Genomic DNA, 20,584 nt, shown 5'->3' on the forward strand with positions numbered 1-20,584 from the left:
TTGTAGCATTCAGTACGTATTGCTAAGGTTAAGGAACGACACATACTCATGGTAACTCCTCAACAAACGGTGTTGTTGAAAGGAAGAACCGGACTATCATTGAGATGGCAAGAACTGTGTTGAGTGAATTCAACTCACACAACTTTTAGGGAGAAGCCATCTCTACGGCGTCCACTACTCCAACAGCTCTTCTCTAGTCCCCATCTACAACAAAACCAGCAAAACAACACGGTAACAAGCCTAATGTCACATATATTCGTGTCTTTGGATGCACATGCCTTTGAAACAACAAAAGGAAAGCTGTTAAATTTGAAACTTCAATTAACGAGGTATGTTTGTTGGATATACGGAGAACTCTCACGCCTAGATACACTACAACCGATCTCCGGGACCATTGAAGTATCTTGTGATGTGGTGTTCTTGGAGGATAATAGCTCCCCCCAAGAAGTGGAGACAGGATTGTTCCCATGTTGCGGGTAATGATGATGGTCATCTGGTACATCAAGCATGTGGGCATTGGACATTATTACACCGCTGAAATTCATAATGATGATCGAATGATGCTGGAGTAGATGTTTCAAGCACGCCACAAGTGGGCTCTAGCTCAACTCAAGCAAGACATATGTGCAACTCAAAAGACCATCTCTACTCAAGATGAATTGTCTCAGAAAAGCCAAGAAGAAGATCCTCATTCCATGGAGCAAGATCATGATGACGATCAAAAAACATCCTCGACTCATGATCAAGCTCAAATGGTCCCTCATGATCAAGTACTGGCAAGATGAATTCATTGATCATGAAGGAACCGTTCGGAAGATCAAGGAGCCGCTACAAAGAGCTGACGACATGAAAGTGGATCAAGAATCCCTTGTTAACATCAAGAGGAGTGGTAACTGTGTTCCTGTAAGTATGCACCCATATCCATGTGTCAACATCGCTTTTTGTGTACGTTTTTAACCACTCAAAGGTACGAAGCCTTGGTTGATCCGGATTGGGTAAACACTTTTGAAAGAGGTGGAGTGTTCACTCGTGAAGTATGGTCTCTAGTTGAGAGACCCAGAAGGATCATAGCATCAATGTCGACCAGGGACCAAATAGGTATTTTTCAAGAACAAAAACGAAGATGAGAATGGCATTGTTATACGAAACAAAGCAAGGTTAGTGGCGCAGAATTTTGCCCAAATAGAAGGTATGGATTTTGAGGATACCTTTGCGCCGGTAGCCCGTCTTGAAGCTGTTAAATGTTTGTACATTTCATCTTTCCACAATTTCAAATTATATCAAATGGATGTGAAAAGATGCATTTTTGAATGGTCCCCTAAAAACGCATATGTACAACCCGGGTTTCGAACCCATGCCGACCCAACCACGTGTGTTACTCCATAAGGCACTCTGCGGTCTCAAGCAAGCTCACCGTGCTTGGTGGCAGGTTCCTTGAGGATTTCTTACATGATGGGTTTTTGCATGGAGTAAACAGTCGATCCCCTTGTCACACCTACCATGACGGGTTAAAGGGGTGGCCTCTTTATATGTCAAATATGTGTTGATGATACTATCTTTGGTGGAACTAACCCCAATCATAACAAAGCTGGAAGCTATTAATGATGACTAGGAAATTTGAGATGTCCATGATGGGAGAGTTGAAGTTCTTTCTAGGCTTCCAAGTGAGGTAACACAAAGCACCTTCATCTCTCAAGAAAAATATGTGAAGGACATGCTCAAGTGCAACATGACCAATGCGAGTCCAATGAAGACACCCATGCCCGTAAAGGGCAACTTGGTTCATGTGACGGTGTGAGAAGGATGTGGACATAAAGGTATACCGCTCCATGATAGGATCCTTGCTCTACCTTTGTCCTCTAGGCCGGATATCCTTTCGGTGATGTAGGGATGTCCTGGGTTTTCCAATCCGCTCCCAAGGAGAGCCATTTAGTGGCGGTCAAACGGATACTAAGATACCTTGTTCTCACTCTACTCTCGGGCTACTCGTGTCCAAAGGGGTCAGCTTTGAACTCATTGGCTATTGATTCCGATTGGGCCGGTGGGTGATGGGAAATCACTGAGCTTGCCAATTTATTGGCCGATGTTGTTGAAGTTGGTCATCCAAGAAACAAAAAACTCCACACCACTATCCACAACGAGCGAATACATATCCGCGGCATCTTGTTGCACTCAATTGTGTGGATGAAGCAAACCTTGAAAGACTGTAGTTATTGTCTCTTGGTACGGTGCCTCTTCTTTGTGACAATGAAGGTAATAAAGATGGCAACAACCAGTTCTTTAACATTGGCACCCCAAACATATTGACATTATGCATCACTTCCTACGTGATCATGTTGTAATAAGGATATTGATCTCACTCATGTGGGAACAACCTACCAATTGGCGGATATTTTCACTAGCCCAACTTTGGATGAAGCCCGCTTTGTTGGCAGGAGAACAGGTATTCTTGATCCTAAAAACTTGATTGATTAACTTCTTTTCTGTTCTTGCATTTGTCTTGCTATCTGGCTTAGAGGCATAGAACATATGGGGATGGTCACAATACCATGTATTGGTATGATGCATACCTATGTGTGCAACATAAATAGACCCAATGTCCTTATATGTGATTTAAGCATGTCTCTTGAGGTCTCAGCATTGCGCTTTCACCGCAGAGGCTAATCGCTGAGCCTTCATTACAAATTGATTTGACTATATGAGCCAAATGATCTTATTGTAAAAAATCATTCCAAAAAGACTTATGATTCTTGATATACACTTCGAATCATGCCCATTGTTGCTATTCACATCTTGTTTGGATTCTCTCCAATGGGTATGCCTAGAGGACTTTTGTGTTTTCCAACCCCATGTCTATGCTCATCTCATCATCATCTGTCTGTCTATATAACACGCCTCATCATTTGAGCACTCACACATTACAGCAGAGCATCGAGGGGCTAAAACGAGGCAAAACTTAGGACGATGCAGGCGGCGGGTCCACGGTCGGGTTCGGGCCGGGTCCCTGACCGGACCGATCCGGTTTCCGGGCGGTCGACCGAGCGTCGGGCCGGGTCGGCCCGGTCGCCCGGCCCGATCGGCCAGGACTCCCGGGCCGGACCGTCGCGGGCTGTTGTATTGTGGACGAGGATGCCCCTTGAGGATCTTCTTCCTCCATTGTCCCCCACCTACCGCAAGCCACCATGCAGCCGGCGCCCTCCAGCACCTCCACCAAGATCCCAGAGCCCGCTTCCCCACCACAAGAACTCCCCCAAACTCCACCCACACCATAGATCGGGGCCCATTGGAACATCTCCACCAAGGATTTGGTCCCTCTCCACCTAGCTTGGGAATTTTGGAGTTCTTGGTTTTAAGCCTCTACCCACGTGTTCTTCTTGCTCCCTTGATCGAGAAGAGCAATGTCTTCGGGTAATGTACTCTCCTTTCCTCCCTTTTCCCTAGTCCTCCTCACACATTGCAAGATCTTGTCAAAAGTTGAGAAAACTTGGGTTAGGGTTGGGGTTTGTAAAGTCCTCATGCCTGTTAGAGTGTCCCACACCACAATGCACTTCTCCATCTACATTGCTATAGTCTATATTCAAGTTTGTGAGCTTTTGCATGGTTTTGTGGTAGAAAATGCTGGGCACAACAATCACAACTCGACAATGACCGGTCCTCAGCTCGGTCGGCCAGGCCGCTCAACGCCCGGCCTGGTGTCATGGCCCGGTCAGCCGGTCGGAAACCGGATCGTCGGCCGTGCTGCCGGTTTGGCCAGACCTGTGCTGCCGAGCTGCCCAGTTCCGCTACAATCTCATCACTACGCTCGACTATATACTGTGCTCTCGGTTTCTCTCTTATCGATGACATGTACACTTACCCCGTTGCTATCCTTGCTACTATTTTTCTCATTCACGAGGTAGTTGGAGTGGTGAGCTACCACGTGGCCATGTTGCCAAGCGTGGTAGGACGGTTGATCCTCACCGCCGTTCTAGTGGCGCGTGCCCCCTCAAGCTCGGCAGAATGCGCGACATTGGCAGCTCGGCTGGGGTAGAACCAAGTACTGTTGCCACCAAGCACAAGGATAAGAATGTTGTCCACGAGGATGATGAGGTAGTGCCAACCATCAATGTTGGGTCTGCAAACCGTCTTGAGTGGCGGGAATGGAGGACAGTGAATCCGTATCGCTTGCAGAGGCCAACTTACACTCAGCACGGACAAGGCCTCTACGGACCAACACACAAGCAGCCCTCTCGGGAGGGTTTCTATGATTCTCATGAGTATCATGAAGCATGGTAACATTGTATCACCCAAGGCCATCAATCCTGACGAGCTTGCCTTGCATGAAGCCACCAAGTACCGGTTTTGTGGTTCAAACCTTGAAGGAGTGCTGGGATTGTATGACCTTGTGTGCCTCAAGCCCGATGATACCCAAGATGATCCTACCTTTTGTCCCCTCCTTGTCCGCGCAGTCTCAGCACCTTGTCTTCTTCCATGATGATGAGGACCGCACCCTCACTTGGATGACCAGGCAAGGCAAAGTACTCATGCTCCTACTCTCGAGTTCCGTGCAGCCATGGGTTGTGGTGATGACAATGATCCAGGTACAAGGATTCATTCACGGTCCAGCGTACTAGGGGTGACATCTCTTTTCGCTATCCCGCTAACCCTTCGCCCGGACCTCCCACTATCTCTCGGATGTACTACTCCTATTCGGTACCTTGCCAAGCTGTTCCGTGAGAACCTCATCGGCAAGTCCTGGCGACCACGAGTGAAGTCCGGAACTATCACCTCAACTTGATGTACTATTGTCATCCCGACAGGGTAAGGAAGATTGATGGCTGTGATCTTATCTACTGTGAACTGAAGAGAGCAATTATGGACCGCATGACTCCCAACTACGCCCAGTATGTTCAGCGGCTCATCAACTACATTGTTCCCGCTCCTCGGAACGTTATTGGTGAAAGCGTCATCATGGACCCTTTCAGGTTCCCCATTCAGGAGGCCACTCGTCCAGACGTTCCCTCCATGATGCCCACCACTGAGCGCCGTTCCAAGGCACACCATGATCATGATGCTAGCTCCAGTCACTCTCGGCGCTCCCAGCATGGGGCCGCTCGATTCTTCACATGCATGTTCCAAATGTGCAAGAACAGCAATGATGTTGCACATCAGACCCTTTCTATGACCCAGGAGACACGGAGGCGCCAGAATGAATTCATGGCCTCAAGGAACCACCCTGTTCCTCCTCCTGGAGCTGAGATGGAGCCTGTGGTAGCTCCTCAGTGGGAGATGCCTCTTCTTACCGATGAGATGCTCCAGAACTTCGACTTCTCCGTGTACGCTCATGGTGCTCTTCCTACTAGGACTGCTCGTGCTCCCACTCCTACTGCTGATGATGCTGATGATGATGCGGGTGATGATGATGCGGATGATGATGATGCACGCGAGAGCTCCTCCTCGCTTGGGTTTGGTCACTACTGATGGGTGCGATAGCATCTCTCCTCTTTTCTTCGCCTTTTTGGTGTTCCGATGCCAAAGGGGGAGAAGAGAGTAGAGTCTAGGACCACGGGGTTCTTTGAGTGCCACAAGCCATGGGAGTTGCCTTATTTGGATTTTATATGGCTTGTGCTTGTTTACTTTGAGTTTTTCAAGAACCATTTGCTATTTCCAATAATTCATGTATGGATGTGTATGGACGACTATTATGTGTGCTACTCTATGTTAGGATGATTATGTGTGCTATGCTTATATATCTTGATATGCACATCTCCATACCATGCTTTTTTCCTAAAGATATTGGGGGAGCTTCTCATGTTTCACAAATGGTGCACTTTGCATTCAAACGCAAATTCTCCAAGTGCACACATTATGGGGGAGCTTTCGTAATATCTTATATGGAATCAAGGTTTAGAGCTTATCATAATATCTATTTGTGACTCTAGCTCGGTTTGTCATCGTATACCAAAAGGGGGAGATTGTAAGGGTATTTCACCCTTATCCATTATTTTGGTAACGATGACACCGTGCTAAAGTATTTGGCCTAATGTGTTTATAAGGATAATCTCAGGTATTAGGCAATGAGGCGTAAATGGTGTATCAAACGAACAAGAAGGCTAAAGGAGACCCCCATTTCAACAACAATCAAAAAGGGGTTACAGGAGAAATCCGGTCACCAGCCCGGTCCAACCGGGCCAACAACCGGCCAGTCCGGCGTGCTGGCCGGTCAACCGGGCGGCAACCGGGCTCCAAAGGAGGAGCCAGCAGATCCGGTTTGCGCCCGGTCAACCGGGCTCCTGACCGGCGGGTCCGGCGCTCCGTCCGGTCGACCGGTCGGCAACCGGGCAGCAACCGGCCACCAACCGGAGAAGCGCCAGGACGACGCAAAGGAGCCCCGGTCACTGATCCGGTCTGACCGGCCCCACGACCGGGCTGTCCGGTCTGTGGCCCGGTCGACCGGGTTTGTCGAGGAAAAATGCTGAGGTGGCAAGTGGCAACGGCCAGATTTTGAAGAACACTATAAATACCCCTTCTTCTACCTTGGAAGGGTTAGGCAACATACTACAAGCTGTTCTTGAGCTCTCTCTCTCACTCCATTGCTAGAAACACCAAAAGCCTCGGATCTCCCTCCTCCTCCACCCAAACTCAAATCCCTCCGGGGAATCATTAGAGGAGGACCCGATCTACCGTTCTACCAAGACAAATCTCATTCCCCCTTGTATTCATTGAGAAGCTTGCTTCCTAGGGTTCCTTGGAAACCCTAGGTGGGCAAGAGGAGTCCGGAAGCATCCCGGTCGTGAATTTGCTCCGGGCAAGATTGTGAAGGTTTGGAGGCTACCTCAAAGTCTACCACAAGTGAGTGAGCTATTCCTTCGTGGGATAGGCTCCGGAGAATAGGGTGAGCCTTCGTGGCGCGGGGAATCCTTCGTGGGACCTCCACTCCTCCAAACGTGACGTACCTTGTTGCAAAGCAAGGGAACACGGGAATACATCCTCGTCTCCGCGTGCTATCGGTTATCTCTAACCGAACTCCTTACTTGTGATTTAACTCGCTCGTGAGAGCCTTCGTGCTCGAGTTAGTTGTATCCTCATATATGTTGCTTCACCTAGTTTGCATTAGGCTCATCTTTATATTCCGCAAAGCCTAATATTGCAAAGAAAGAATTAAAATCTGTAGAAACCTATTCACCCCCCTCTAGGTTTACCATCTCTATACTTTCAATTGGTATCAGAGCCTGGACTCTTATTAAGGGCTTCACCGCCTTAAGAGTGAGATGGATAAACTCTTCGAGGGTCTAGATGACGACTCTAACCTTTCGGTTAAAGAGATGAAATCTAGATTCTTGGCATATGATGCCGAGAAGAAGAAAAAGGAGGATGAGCTACAAAACCAAATGACAGAAATGACTGCCATGCTTAAGAACCTAACTGCCGGTGGAATTTCTAGTGGGGCTTCGGCCTCTAAGGAAACCTACCATGAAGCTAACCATGACTATCCCAAAAACACTTCACCCATGCCTCATATAAACCATAGTGGGACCGTTCCCCATTTTGATGGAACTCACTTTCCACATTGGAAATCTGCTATGGAATCTCATATTCGCAGCTGCAGGTGTGGAGCTATGGGAGCTCATTGTTCATGGACATCGGGAGCCACAAGATCCTACTCGGTTGACCTCCACCGAGTTCTACAACCGTCAACTCAATGCCTCCGCACGTGACAAGATTAGAAGTGGCATCAACCGCAAGCTCCTTGATCAAGTTGATGACATTGTCTCCGCTAAAGAGTTGTGGGATCGGATCATAGTACTCCAAGAGGGAACCAATTTGATCCAATCAGCTCTCTATGAGACCGCTAAGCAAGAGGCCCACCAGTTCATGATTCGAGATGGAGAATCCGTATCCGATGCCTATGCTAGGCTTGGTGCTCTTAGAGTAAGGGTCAAGGGACTTGGTGTTGAGAAGTACAATGATGGCTTCGAGATGAATGAAGCATTCATAAAGTCCAAGGTCATTGCTATGATTGCCGTCAAGCAAGAAGACACCAACCTTGCACTCAACTTGCAAATCATGACCAAGAGTGCCGATCTCAACTCCGATGATCTCGTCTCCTATGTGGCCGCCAATGAAAACATGGCCAAAGCGGGAAAGAGGCTCATGGCAATGAACCGTGTGGATGAAGCCTCGCACAACCATGAAGGGTCACACAACCTTGCTCTCAAAGCTAGGGCCGATCATGGGAGCAAAGAAGACTATGAAATTGAAGAAGAAGAAGAGATGACTTCAACTAGTGACATGGCTACCGACTTTGCTTTCTTTGCCAAGAAATACAAGGCAAAGTTTCCAATGCTCCTCAATGACAAGAAGAAGAAGAGAACTTGCTACAATTGTGATGAAGATAGCCACTTTGCAAATGAGTGCCCTTATGAGAAAAGGGTAGACAGGCCAAGATTCATCAAAGGGGTCAAGCCAAGATTGAAGCCAAACCCAATCAACGATCGATTCAAGAAGAACAAGGGAAGAGCTTTTGTTGGAGCCGAGTACTTGTCCGATGATGAAGATGAAGATGAGGAGAAGGAGGCCGGGGTGGCCGGTTTGGCTTTCTCCAAGCCCGGGTCACTCTTCACATATGACTACTCCAAGGACTACTCCACGGAGAATGATGTTGGTTCCTCCTTCATGGCAAGAATCACTCAAGATGATGACTCCGATGACTCTTCCTCCTCTACAATCGTTGGCTCTTGTCTTATGGCAAGGGAAACCAAGGTAATGGAATCTCCACCTTCCCTATCTAGTGTTCTTGATGATGAAAATGAAAATCAAGATGAACTAATTGTGCTTAAGGAACTTTACAATGTTAGATGCACCCTTCGTGGTGAAGCTCTTGTCAAGTTTGATTTCTTGATGGACTCTCTCAAAGAAAAGGATGAGTCCATTGAGGAATTAGAATATCAATTGGATGAAAAGGAACGGAGATTCAATCTCCTAAGACAAGAGCTAAAAACCGAAAGGTGCATATCTCAAGGCCTTAAGCAACAAATTGAAACCTATGAACTTGATAAAGTTAAGGACCTAGAAACTATTGATAGGGCTCAATCTTTGACTCAAGTGCTCCATACCTCAAAAGAGGAACTTGAAGTTGCTCATGCTTCTCTCACTAGGGATCTTGACCACCTTGAAAGAGCTAACAAGCTTGTAAAGGATGAGCTCAAGAAAGGCGCGGGGAATCCTTTGTGGGACCTCCACTCCTCCAAACGTGACGTACCTTGTTGCAAAGCAAGAGAACATGGGAATACATCCTCGTCTCCGCGTGCTATCGGTTATCTCTAACCGAACTCCTTACTTGTGATTTAACTGCCTGTGAGAGCCTTCGTGCTCGAGTTAGTTGTATCCTCATATAGGTTGCTTCACCTAGTTTGCATTAGGCTCATCTTTATATTCCGCAAAGCCTAATATTGCAAAGAAAGAATTAAAATCTGTAGAAACCTATTCACCCCCCCCCTCTAGGTTTACCATCTCTATACTTTCAACACGGCTATTGGTTGTTCTCCTTTCAAGGCTCTCTACAAAGGAGATCCAAATTTCGGTGCAATGCCTAACTTCACAGTTGCCCAGGAATCAACTATTCATGAATCTGTTTTGGAATACCAGGCACAAACTGAATTATTGCGAGCTCAACTCTTGCGAGCCCAACAGCGCATGAAGTCGTATGCTGATCGCAATCGTTCGGAGCGTGAGTTTTCTGCAGGGGAACAAGTTCTACTGAAATTGCAGCCTTACGCCCAGCAATCGGTGGTAAATCGCCCCTATCCCAAACTATCCTACAAGTTCTTTGACCCTTATAAAATCCTGGAGAGAATTGGCCATGTCGGTTACAAGTTGGAGTTGCCGGAGACAGCACAAGTTCATCTGGTGTTCCATGTTTCCCAGCTGAAACCTTTTACCGCTAATTATACTCCTGTTTTCAGTGATCTACCAGTGGCAGCAGATTTGGCAACAACATCTCCAGTGCCAGCTGCCATCCTTCAGTGCCGCCTGGTCCGCAAGGGAAATGCTGCTTCTCCACAAGTGTTGGTGCAATGGGCGCATCTGCCAGCCGCTGCTGCAACTTGGGAAGACTATTACGTTCTCAAACACCGTTACCCCGATGCTGCACTTTGGGAGAATGAAGCAGAGGAGGTACTTGCACAAGGGGGGAGCAGTGTCACACCTACGATCTGCGAGGTGGTCATCGAGTCGTCAGGTCATCAGGAGCAAGACCTGTCGAAGGAAGATGGACTCATCTGCCAGGCTGATATTGACTAGCTGGTGTTTGCGTGTCTAGTTGTGTGTGTGGGCTAGCTGGGGGCCACATGTAAGTGTACCATCCAGTGTTATAAGGATGGGGTCGTTGTACTGAAAGGGTATGCGATTGGTAAAGAAAAACTCTGAAGCTCTCACCCTCTTCTCTGTATCTCACCTAACCTGCTATTCTCGTCCCCAATTTCTATTCCATTTTCTCTGTATCGATCTAGATCCTGTGATTTGTCCCTCCACAACAACCGGGACATCACACTCGGGAACTTTTTTCATCTGAAACCAAAAAAAATGAGCGGTTATTCTAAGTGCCGGTGAGATATAAGAGCTATGCTACAGATGCTCCAAATGTATCTGATTTAGTTCTAAGTTATACTAAATCAACCACACATCGGATGTCCCCGAAGGGACAATCAACCACACATATTATAGATGGGAGGAAGTATTAATCTACATTGTAGCTCTTAGTCAGCGAAAGTGTAGCTTAGATTGGTTGTTTATGTATCTAGATTTTACTAAAAAAATATACTACTCATTTATCTGATTTCTTTTAGAACGTAGATTAAAATGGAAGTGAGGAAGTATTGTATTACAAGACAAGACTTCTTCCAAGTTATACCGGCTAGTGGGCTTTGATTATATAATCTGTTTTTTTTTCTGATAAATAAATGTCCATGTTCTAGACGGCATGCACTGATGTGAATCTTCTTTTTTTTTTTTTTTTGAGAAATTCTCTGCATTCATATCACGGAAAGATACAAATTTGTTGACCCTTACAAGCACAGGGAAACACAAACACAAAGGACCAAGACCACCTAGAACACCCTAAGACCACCATGACCCATGAAGATCTCCGGAGCCCTGTGTCATCATCCCATAAACTTGAGAGAAGACCCCTGCAGCAGAAAGAACTACAACCAAGCTCAAGCAGGTCATCATCTTCGACCACGGCGTAATTGCCACCACGCTGCTTCCTCCTTCCTTGACACCAGCGCCGAGAAGGCATGGACACCAATCCAACACGCCTGCAGCAGCCGTCGCCATCTTTGGCTTTGAGTACCGCGAAAAGTGTCCCTTCCGGAAGGAAGGGAACTCGAGTCAACCGACCGGTCCAGCACCGCGGCCGGGCCATCCGCCCGGGCAAACCAGGAACTCCCTCCAGCATCAGTGCCGAGGAAGAAGAAGAACAGCAGCAGCAAATCATACCGACAAGGAGGAAGAAGGGTCTTTCTCCCGACCATCTGGCCGATTTTGGCGTCGCCACGTCGAACCGCCTCCTCCCCTCGCCACCAAGGCCGGCCGGAAGAAGCTGCAGAACATGACAGCCGCAAGCCACCAGAAGAACACAAACCCTAACGAGGAAGGCGATTATACCGTCCCCTTCCCCTCCCTCGCCACCACGGCCGGCCGAGGGGAAGACAGCACTAACAACCGCCCTCCGACTCCCAAAGCTCCACGACAGAGTCGACAGACGATCGTGCCCGGAGAGACCACCCTCCCCAGATCCATCGATCTGAGAGGAAACCAGGCCAGCAGCTCGCCGGCGCCGCCACACGTGGCCTTGCCGAGATGGGGACCGAGCTCCAGCACCTTTATTCTGACGCGACGCCGCCTCCACCATCTCGGCAGCGCCTCTCGAGACCCTAGGGGCCCCTACCACCGGCGATCCGAAGATCCACAGCCAGTAGGGAGATCCATCGCGCTGGAAACTGCTCCACCACCGTGGAGACATCCACGCCGCCGCACTCCCGCGCCAGCTCGCTGCCGGAGCCGCCGGAGTCGCCGAAGACGTACGTCGCCGCCGCCAGGGGAGCCTCCACCGCGCGACGGACGAAGCCCCCGCCGCCGCCGTCGCCGCCAGGGCTTTTCCCTGCGGGTCTTCCGGCAGCGGCGAGGAGGACGGGGCGAGGAGGGAGGTGGCAGCGGCCGGCGGCGGGAGATCGCCCGTGCCGCCTAGGGTTAGGCGACGCGGGGGCAGTTCCGCCTGTGTGTTGAATCGAGGAAGCATGCAGTGTGCCATTTGGTATCTATTTTTTTCCCTTTACACTTGATAACCCGTTGCAAAAGGGAGATGGTATTGTAACCATCATCCTAATAGTCGTAAGTATATTACAAAACGAGTACTGGAATTTCCATGTACATTATACGGAAAATAGCAGTAATGTACTATCACACAATCACTTATTAGTTAGAATCTAGGTAAGAAATTTTCTTTTAAAAAAACACCAGAATAAGATCAAACTGTTGTATGTTGCACGCACGCGTTTCTCCCCGCCCGCCCGTGTGACGCGTTGACCGACGCACAGCTGCCGCTTTTCACGTGCCTCTGCTGCCGCTTGCCGGTTATACTGGCCAGTCCTTTTTCCCACGCGTTATTGAGCTCCAACGGCTAGCTTTCCTATATAAGGCAATCTAGCTTTTTAGATCAATCACCTTTGCCATTTAATTTTATCTATATCTAATTCAAAGGTTTTTAAGAACTCCATTGCAAATTCCCCACCTCAAATCCTTGATCTCTTGAGATTTAACCGACGATTCGAGAATTGATCCGTGCATCTTCAAGATCTCATCATCCTCTCTTTCAACCACACATATTTCGATTTTAACCATCGTACAAAGTTTCCCTCTCCGATCTTGTTACTTTTGGAGGTTCAGGACTCCTAGGCGGTAGTGGTCGCCGGGAGAAATCAACTTCTGATCGAGCCGGAAAGTTTGTACGGGATTGAAGGCCTCCCTAAGGTCTTCACATAGTGGAAAGAGCTCCTACTTCGTCGAAGGAGCTCACGGAGAAGAAGGTGTGCGTTCGTGGCGTTCGGTGTCCTTCGTGGTACCGCACCTCTCTAGCGGTGACTAGGTTCCCCTCAAGGAAGTAACACATCGGGATACATCGTCGTCTCCGTGTGCTTCAGTTATTTCTTTCCACCTATTTAATTTGTGATAGCCATCGAGATTAAAGTTCTTGATATATGTAAATTTTTTCATATACGGTGCTCCACTTTTCAACCCCCCCCCCCCCCAGGTTACCGACATTGAACTTTCAAAAACCTTATCTCTTAGCCGTTGGGGGTTGGGGAGTGTGATGATAGCTTGAGCACTCAAGCGAATCCAGGGGCAGTGTGACCCTGTGGTGATGCTTATATCTAAAACTCACCTTGATAAGGTGGGGCGGATCTAGTGAGGGTTCAAACAAGAATGCATGGTGCTTTCGTGGCAGAGAGTAACATGAGGCGTGGAGAGTTTTATCCTCCTATGGGAAAGTGGAGTGGTGATTGATCTATAAAGATCCATCCTAACTACATCTCTTGTAGATGGTGGTAATGAGGAGGCACAATGGAGGCTCATGAGTATATATGGAGAGTCCGCTAGTATAGGGAGATAAAAAAGAAAACTTAGAAAAGGCATCGTGATTTATACAGGCAGATTGTTATTAGAGCCAGTAATTAGGGATTGGAATTAAATGCTCTATATCACCGAGAAGGAAGAAGGGAAACCATAGATCAATCTAATATGCTACATTGTGAATGTGGTGATAGACCCTAAAACTGTGGCAAATGAGATCTTCGACTCATGTCTGTAGTATCGATATATACTAGTAAACACTATGGTGAATTTTTTTTACAATTTTTTCAATTCGAATAAATAGTTCTAGAGATTTTTTTATTAGTTTGAATATTTAATCCTGAAGAAAATCCCACCAAAACTCTCTTGTCAAACATGCCATGTGCACATATCGTATTATGAGAAGAGAGAAGTGAAATTATTTTTCGTGAAAGATAATACTATTGTGTAATGTTTATGCAGTGCAAAAGCTTATGACACGTTATATTTGTTTTTATTTAGAAATTGACACGTAGTCTTCTAAATTGGAAATAATGGAGTGGCCTGGTGGGCCTCGAGCCCTGGCTGCGTTCGGTGAAACCAATTGTAAATGGCCCAATTATGAGGTTTAATCATAAATAGATAGATGACCTATGCATCCCGAGAAATCGGCAAACTCTCGCACAAGAACAAGATGGTATCCCTGCATGCTCTTGGCTTCCGCCGCCTTCGGAAACTATGGCAAGAGACCTCGACGGAAGCCATGTCAGAGAGCGCCAAGTCCGGCCTGCAGGCGTTCGCTCTAGCCCTTAATAAGCGCCTCGCAGACGACGCTGCCAGAAGCAACCGTAACCTCATCTTCTCGCCGGTGTCCGTCTACGCGGCGCTATCACTGGTGACCGCCGGCGCCCGCGAGCGCACCCTCTCGGAGCTGCTCGGCGTCCTCGGCGCGGTGTCGCGGGACGACCTCGCCGGGTCTGTCCGTGTGCTGTCGGAGCAGGCCTTGGCCGACCAGTCACAGACGGGCGGGCCGCGCGTCAGCTTCGCGTGCGCCTTGTGGCACGACAAGACGAGGCCTCTCAAGCCGGCTTACATCGACGCCGCCGTCAAGTCGTACAAGGCGCGGACGTGCTCCGTAGACTTCCACAAGAAGGTCAGCACCCATCTTTCCTTCGCCTTATTTGATCGATCTATGATTATATAATACTCCCTCCGGCCGTTCCGGCAAGTTAGGCCTAGGCGTATCTTAGGTTATCAATTTGACCAATATAATACAAGTTGTAGAACACAAAAATCATACCATTGGAAAGCATGACATGTCAGCTTTCTAATGATATATACTAGGAGTATGTGTTTTGTAATATTATGTTGATTAAATTAAAAACCTAGATACATGCATAGACTCAATACACTGAGACGGAGATAGTAGTTAGGTATACAAATCGATGCCAAATTGTCGATTAATATGTGCATGCAAATATATGTGGTGCTGTGATGCAGCCAGGGGAAGCAGCGAAGCGAATCAACGCATGGGTGAGGGCATCCACCAACAACCTTATCACTGAAATCATTGATCCGAGTCAACTGTGCCCGCGGACCGACCTCGTGCTAGCCAACGCCATCTACTTCAAGGGCAAGTGGCGCCAGCCTTTCAACGAGGAGTATACCGAGGAGGACGAGTTCCACCGCCTCGACGGCAGTACTGTCGAGGTGTCCTTCATGCAAGATGATTCGCGAAGGCAGCGCATCGCCTGCCACCGCGGGTTCCATGGGCGGATCCAGGATCAAAATCAAGAGGGGGCGAAAATGTGCTAATGAGGGAAAAATCTCATGTTAAGTGGGGGTAAATGACTGTTTTAAGCTTACTATTACAAAGGGACGGAAAATTGAGTGGGGGCATCTGCCCCCCATAGCTAACACTCTAGATCCGCCCATGGCGGGTTCAAGGTGCTCCAGCTCGACTACGAGGAAGGCAGGAAGCCGCAGGCGCTCTACTCGATGTGCGTCTTCCTCCCCAACACACGCAAGGGGCTGCCGCGGCTGACCGACAGGATCGCGGCCGACCCTGACTTTGTAAGGAAGCACCTGCCCACGGGGACCGTCGAGGTCGGCGAGTTCCGTCTACCCAGGTTCAAGCTCAATTTCTCCACCGGCATGAACTGCGTTCTCCAGGATCTGGGAATCAAGGAGGCCTTTGAGGAGGGGAAGGCTAACTTCTATGACATGGTGGCGGATGATGGCCCCGTCAGGAGGCTCAACCTCCAGGAAGTACTCCACAAGGCTGTCATCGAGGTGAACGAGGAAGGCACTGAGGCGGCCGCTGTTACCGCTTGCCGGATGAAGGTTACTTGTCAGGTCGACAAACTGCCCAAGCTTGTGGACTTCGTCGCTGATCATCCATTTGCATTCTTTGTGATCGAGGAGGTGTCTGGTGCAATCTTGTTTGCAGGGCACGTGCTTGACCCTTCAAGCGAGTGACAACTGACAACACATCCACGGTTAGGGTTTAGAGTTTAAGAAACCCAAAACCTGAACCCACGACCAAGCCTGAATGCTTACTGGCAGACTTTGATGAAGCGCGGTGGGCTGTGCAAAAGCAAGGCTCGTTTTTATATCCATATAGTACAACTCTACATTAAACCCCGTCATTTTATGTTGCTTCTTCTGTTGGTCTCTTCTAACCCTCATTCAACCGGCAGGCCAATCACAGAATCTGCAAAATTCACCAGTGCCTTGCTTAGTACTCCAGTTCAGGACCAATCTTGTGACACAGATGAAAGCTAATTTGCCTGCTGGGTTTAACACTCGTGTCAACTCTTTCAAGCATTATTCTCGTAAGATAAGATGAATATGTAGCCGCACGTGTTTTAGCTCGTGGTTGTTAGCAATCAGTTTATAATATTTCTGTTGATGTAATCCCAGAGTGCATCCGGGATGAACTTCGCCCCAATATTTCACTAATCAATAGTTACGATATTCGATCTCTAGTACTAAATAAGGATCCCCACAATATTGATATGACAGTGTTACCGACGCCGGGCAAAATCCATTTGCCCCTCCCCTCCCCTCCCCTCGCTCCACTCTCCCGCTCCTTTGCTCAAGTGGTGGCCATGGCGAGCTCGCAAGGTGGTCAAAGCGGGGCGGCGGGCCAGCGCAACGGCAACCGCCAGCAGGCGGGCAACAAGCGCCGGCACGAGGACCGGTCGGGCGCCAGCGCCAATGCTGGTGGTGGAGGGCGGCAGTCCCAGAGTCAGCAAGAGGCGGCGCTACGAGCAAAGGCCCTAGCGGTACAGAACAAGAGCCGGCAGGGCAGTTGGCGCCCGTGCCGGTGGGAACAGCAACAACAACAATGCCCCTCCTGCTTGGTGGGTGGAGAGGGAGAGAAAGAGGGAGGCGGCGCGCCTGGCTCAGAAGGTGGCATCGTCTCTGGCTCCGGCACCCACGCCTGCTGCTGCATCCGATGGGGCCGGGCAGCGGAGGCTGCAGCCGGCAAGCTGCCGGTGGAGCAGGGCCTTGCCTCTGGCCAGCGGGCTGTCGTTGGGGCGACAGACGCGGCGGCGGCCTCCTCCAACATGGAGTGCTTCAAGTGTGGCCGCATGGGCCACTTCCAGGCTACCTGCACTCCCCCCCCCCCGGTGTGCTTGCTCTGTGGTGTGGAGGGGCATAACTCAGCGGCCTGCACCTCCAAGGGTCGTCAGCCGGAGCTCCGGGTCATGGGCAGGCAGTGGCGGGAGAGAGTTTCTTCGCCCTGGAGTTCGAGGAGGACGAGGAGGAAGTGGAGGGGATGTACAATGGGGAGGTTATCTCCTTCAAGCATGTAGTGCTCTCGGCACAAGACCTGAACCGTGAGCTCCACCACCTTGTGGATGCCGATTGGGATTGGCAGGTGGAAGAGATGACCGCCCATGAGTTCTCCGTGGTGTTCCCCTCGAGAGAGTCCCTGCAGATCTCCGACCGTAGTGGCCGGCTATTCCTCCCCCTTAGTTGGACGGTGGCGGACATTCGCCTCGCCGACTCGGACCTGGCGCCGGTCGAGATGATGCAGGAGGTGTGGGTCCGATTTCCGGGGGTGCCGAGGAGGATGCGGCGGGCTGACCGCCTTCTCACCGGGTTGCGTATGTTGGGGTGGCCCGTGCGGGTGGATGAGGAGTCCATCCGTCACCGGCAACCAGTGCGCATGCTCATAGCATGCCGCGGCCCATACAAGCTCAAAAGCATTGTCCAGCTCTTCCATAAGAAGCTGGGCTACAACATCGGAGTCCATGTGGAGGGTGCGGCGGGGCGTCGAGCTGTGCACCTCCCCCACCACTGAGCGTAGGGCCGGATGATGATGATGATGATGATGATGATGACGACGTCGATGACCTCAGCCCCTCGCGCAAGGAGTGGGATGAGTTGGGCGCGCGTGAAAAGGCAAGGGCGGATGCGAACTGTGCCGCGGCCAAGGAGGGGCAGGTCGCTCAGACGGCTGCACCACGCCTGTCGTCGGTTGTTGACACGGTGCCCGAGTGATGCGTGTAAAGCACACGTCCGTTGGGAACCCCAAGAGGAAGGTGTGATGCGTACAGCAGCAAGTTTTCCCTCAGAAAGAAACCAAGGTTTATCGAACCAGGAGGAGCCAAGAAGCACGTTGAAGGTTGATGGCGGCGGGATGTAGTGCGGCGCAACACCGGGATTCCGGCGCCAACGTGGAACCTGCACAACACAACCAAAGTACTTTGCCCCAACGAAACAGTGAGGTTGTCAATCTCACCGGCTTGCTGTAACAAAGGATTAGATGTATAGTGTGGATGATGATTTTTTGCAGAAAACAGTAGAACAAGTATTGCAGTAGATTGTATTCAATGTAAAAGAATGGACCGGGGTCCACAGTTCACTAGAGGTGTCTCTCCCATAAGATAAACAGCATGTTGGGTGAACAAATTACAGTCGGGCAATTGACAAATAGAGAGGGCATGACCATGCACATACATGATATGATGAGTATTGTGAGATTTAATTGGGCATTACGACAAAGTACATAGACCGCTATCCAGCATGCATCTATGCCTAAAAAGTCCACCTTCAGGTTATCATCCGAACCCCTTCCAGTATTAAGTTGCAAACAACAGACAATTGCATTAAGTATGGTGCGTAATGTAATCAATAACTACATCCTCGGACATAGCATCAATGTTTTATCCCTAGTGGCAACATCACATCCACAATCTTAGAACTTTCTGTCACTGTCCCAGATTTAATGGAGGCATGAACCCACTATCAAGCATAAATACTCCCTCTTGGAGTTAAAAGTAAAAACTTGGCCAGAGCCTCTACTAATAACGGAGAGCATGCAAGATCATAAACAACACATAGGTAATAGATTGATAATCAACATAACATAGTATTCTCTATCCATCGGATCCCGACAAACACAACATATAGAATTACAGATAGATGATCTTGATCATGTTAGGAAGCTCACAAGATCCGACAATGAAGCACATGAGGAGAAGACGACCATCTAGGTACTGCTATGGACCCATAGTCCAGGGGTGAACTACTCACTCATCACTCCGGAGGCGACCATGGCGGTGAAGAGACCTCCGGGAGATGATTCCCCTCTCCGGGAGGGTGCCGGAGGCGATCTCCTGAATCCCCCGAGATGGGATTGGCGGCGGCGGCGTCTTTGGAAGGTTTTCCGTATCGTGGCTCTCGGTACTGGGGGTTTCGCGACGGAGGCTTTAAGTAGGCGGAAGGGCAGCCTCGGAGGGGTCACGGGGGCCCCACACGCTAGGGCCGCGCGGGCCCCGTTGGGCCACGCCGCCCTAGTGTGGCGGCGCCCCGTGGCCCCACTTCGTCTTCTCTTCGGTCTTCTGGAAGCTTCGTGGCAAAATAGGCCCCTGGGCGTTGATTTCGTCCAATTCCGGGAATATTTCCTTACTAGGATTTCTGAAACCAAAAACAGCAGAAAACAGCAACTGGCTCTTCGGCATCTCGTTAATAGGTTAGTGCCGGAAAATGCATAAATACGACATAAAGTATGCATAAAACATGTAGATATCATCAATAATGTGGCATGGAACATAAGAAATTATCGATACGTCGGAGACGTATCAGCATCCCCAAGCTTAGTTCTCGCTCGTCCCGAGCGAGTAAACGATAACAAAGATAATTTCTGGAGTGACATGCCATCATAACCTTGATCATACTATTGTAAGCATATGTAATGAATGCAGCGATCAAAACAATGGTAATGACATGAGTAAACAAATGAATCATAAAGCAAAGACTTTTCATGAATAGTACTTTCAAGACAAGCATCAATAAGTCTTGCATAAGAGTTAACTCATAAAGCAATAAATCAAAGTAAAGGTATTGAAGCAACACAAAGGAAGATTAAGTTTCAGCGGTTGCTTTCAACTTATAACATGTATATCTCATGGATATTGTCAATGTAAAGTAATATAACAAGTGCAATATGCAAGTATGTAGGAATCAATGCACAATTCACACAAGTGTTTGCTTCTTGAGGTGGAGAGAAATAGGTGAACTGACTCAACATAAAAGTAAAAGAAAGGCCCTTCGCAGAGGGAAGCATTGATTGCTATATTTGTGCTAGAGCTTTGGTTTTGAAAACAAGAAACAATTTTGTCAATGGTAGTAATAAAGCATATGTATCATGTAAATTATATCTTACAAGTTGCAAGCCTCATGCATAGTATACTAATAGTGCCCGCGCCTTGTCCTAATTAGCTCGGATTACCGGGATTATCGATATACACATGTTTTAACCAAGTGTCACAAAGGGGTACCTCTATGCCGCCTGTACAAAGGTCTAAGGAGAAAGTTCGCATTGGATTTCTCGCTTTTGATTATTCTCAACTTAGACATCCATACTGGGACAACATAGACAACGGATAATGGACTCCTCTTTAATGCATAAGCATTTAGCAACAATTAATGTTCTCATATGAGATTGAGGATATATGTCCAAAACTCGAAACTTCCACCA

The 20,584-nt window shown here is 48.8% G+C and overlaps 1 protein-coding gene across 1 annotated transcript; it reads left to right on the plus strand.

The window, feature by feature from the left end:
• The first annotated feature begins 14,353 nt into the window (after nucleotides 1-14,353).
• LOC124689133 (putative serpin-Z5) lies at nucleotides 14,354-16,068 on the plus strand. Its single transcript, XM_047222715.1, has 3 exons — nucleotides 14,354-14,743; nucleotides 15,091-15,353; nucleotides 15,516-16,068. The coding sequence occupies exons 1-3, from the start codon at nucleotides 14,354-14,356 to the stop codon at nucleotides 16,066-16,068; spliced, it is 1,206 nt and encodes a 401-aa protein (XP_047078671.1).
• Nucleotides 16,069-20,584: the final 4,516 nt, after the last annotated feature.

This window comes from Lolium rigidum, chromosome 2 (genome assembly GCF_022539505.1).
Source record: "Lolium rigidum isolate FL_2022 chromosome 2, APGP_CSIRO_Lrig_0.1, whole genome shotgun sequence".
Classification (NCBI taxonomy): domain Eukaryota; kingdom Viridiplantae; phylum Streptophyta; class Magnoliopsida; order Poales; family Poaceae; genus Lolium; species Lolium rigidum.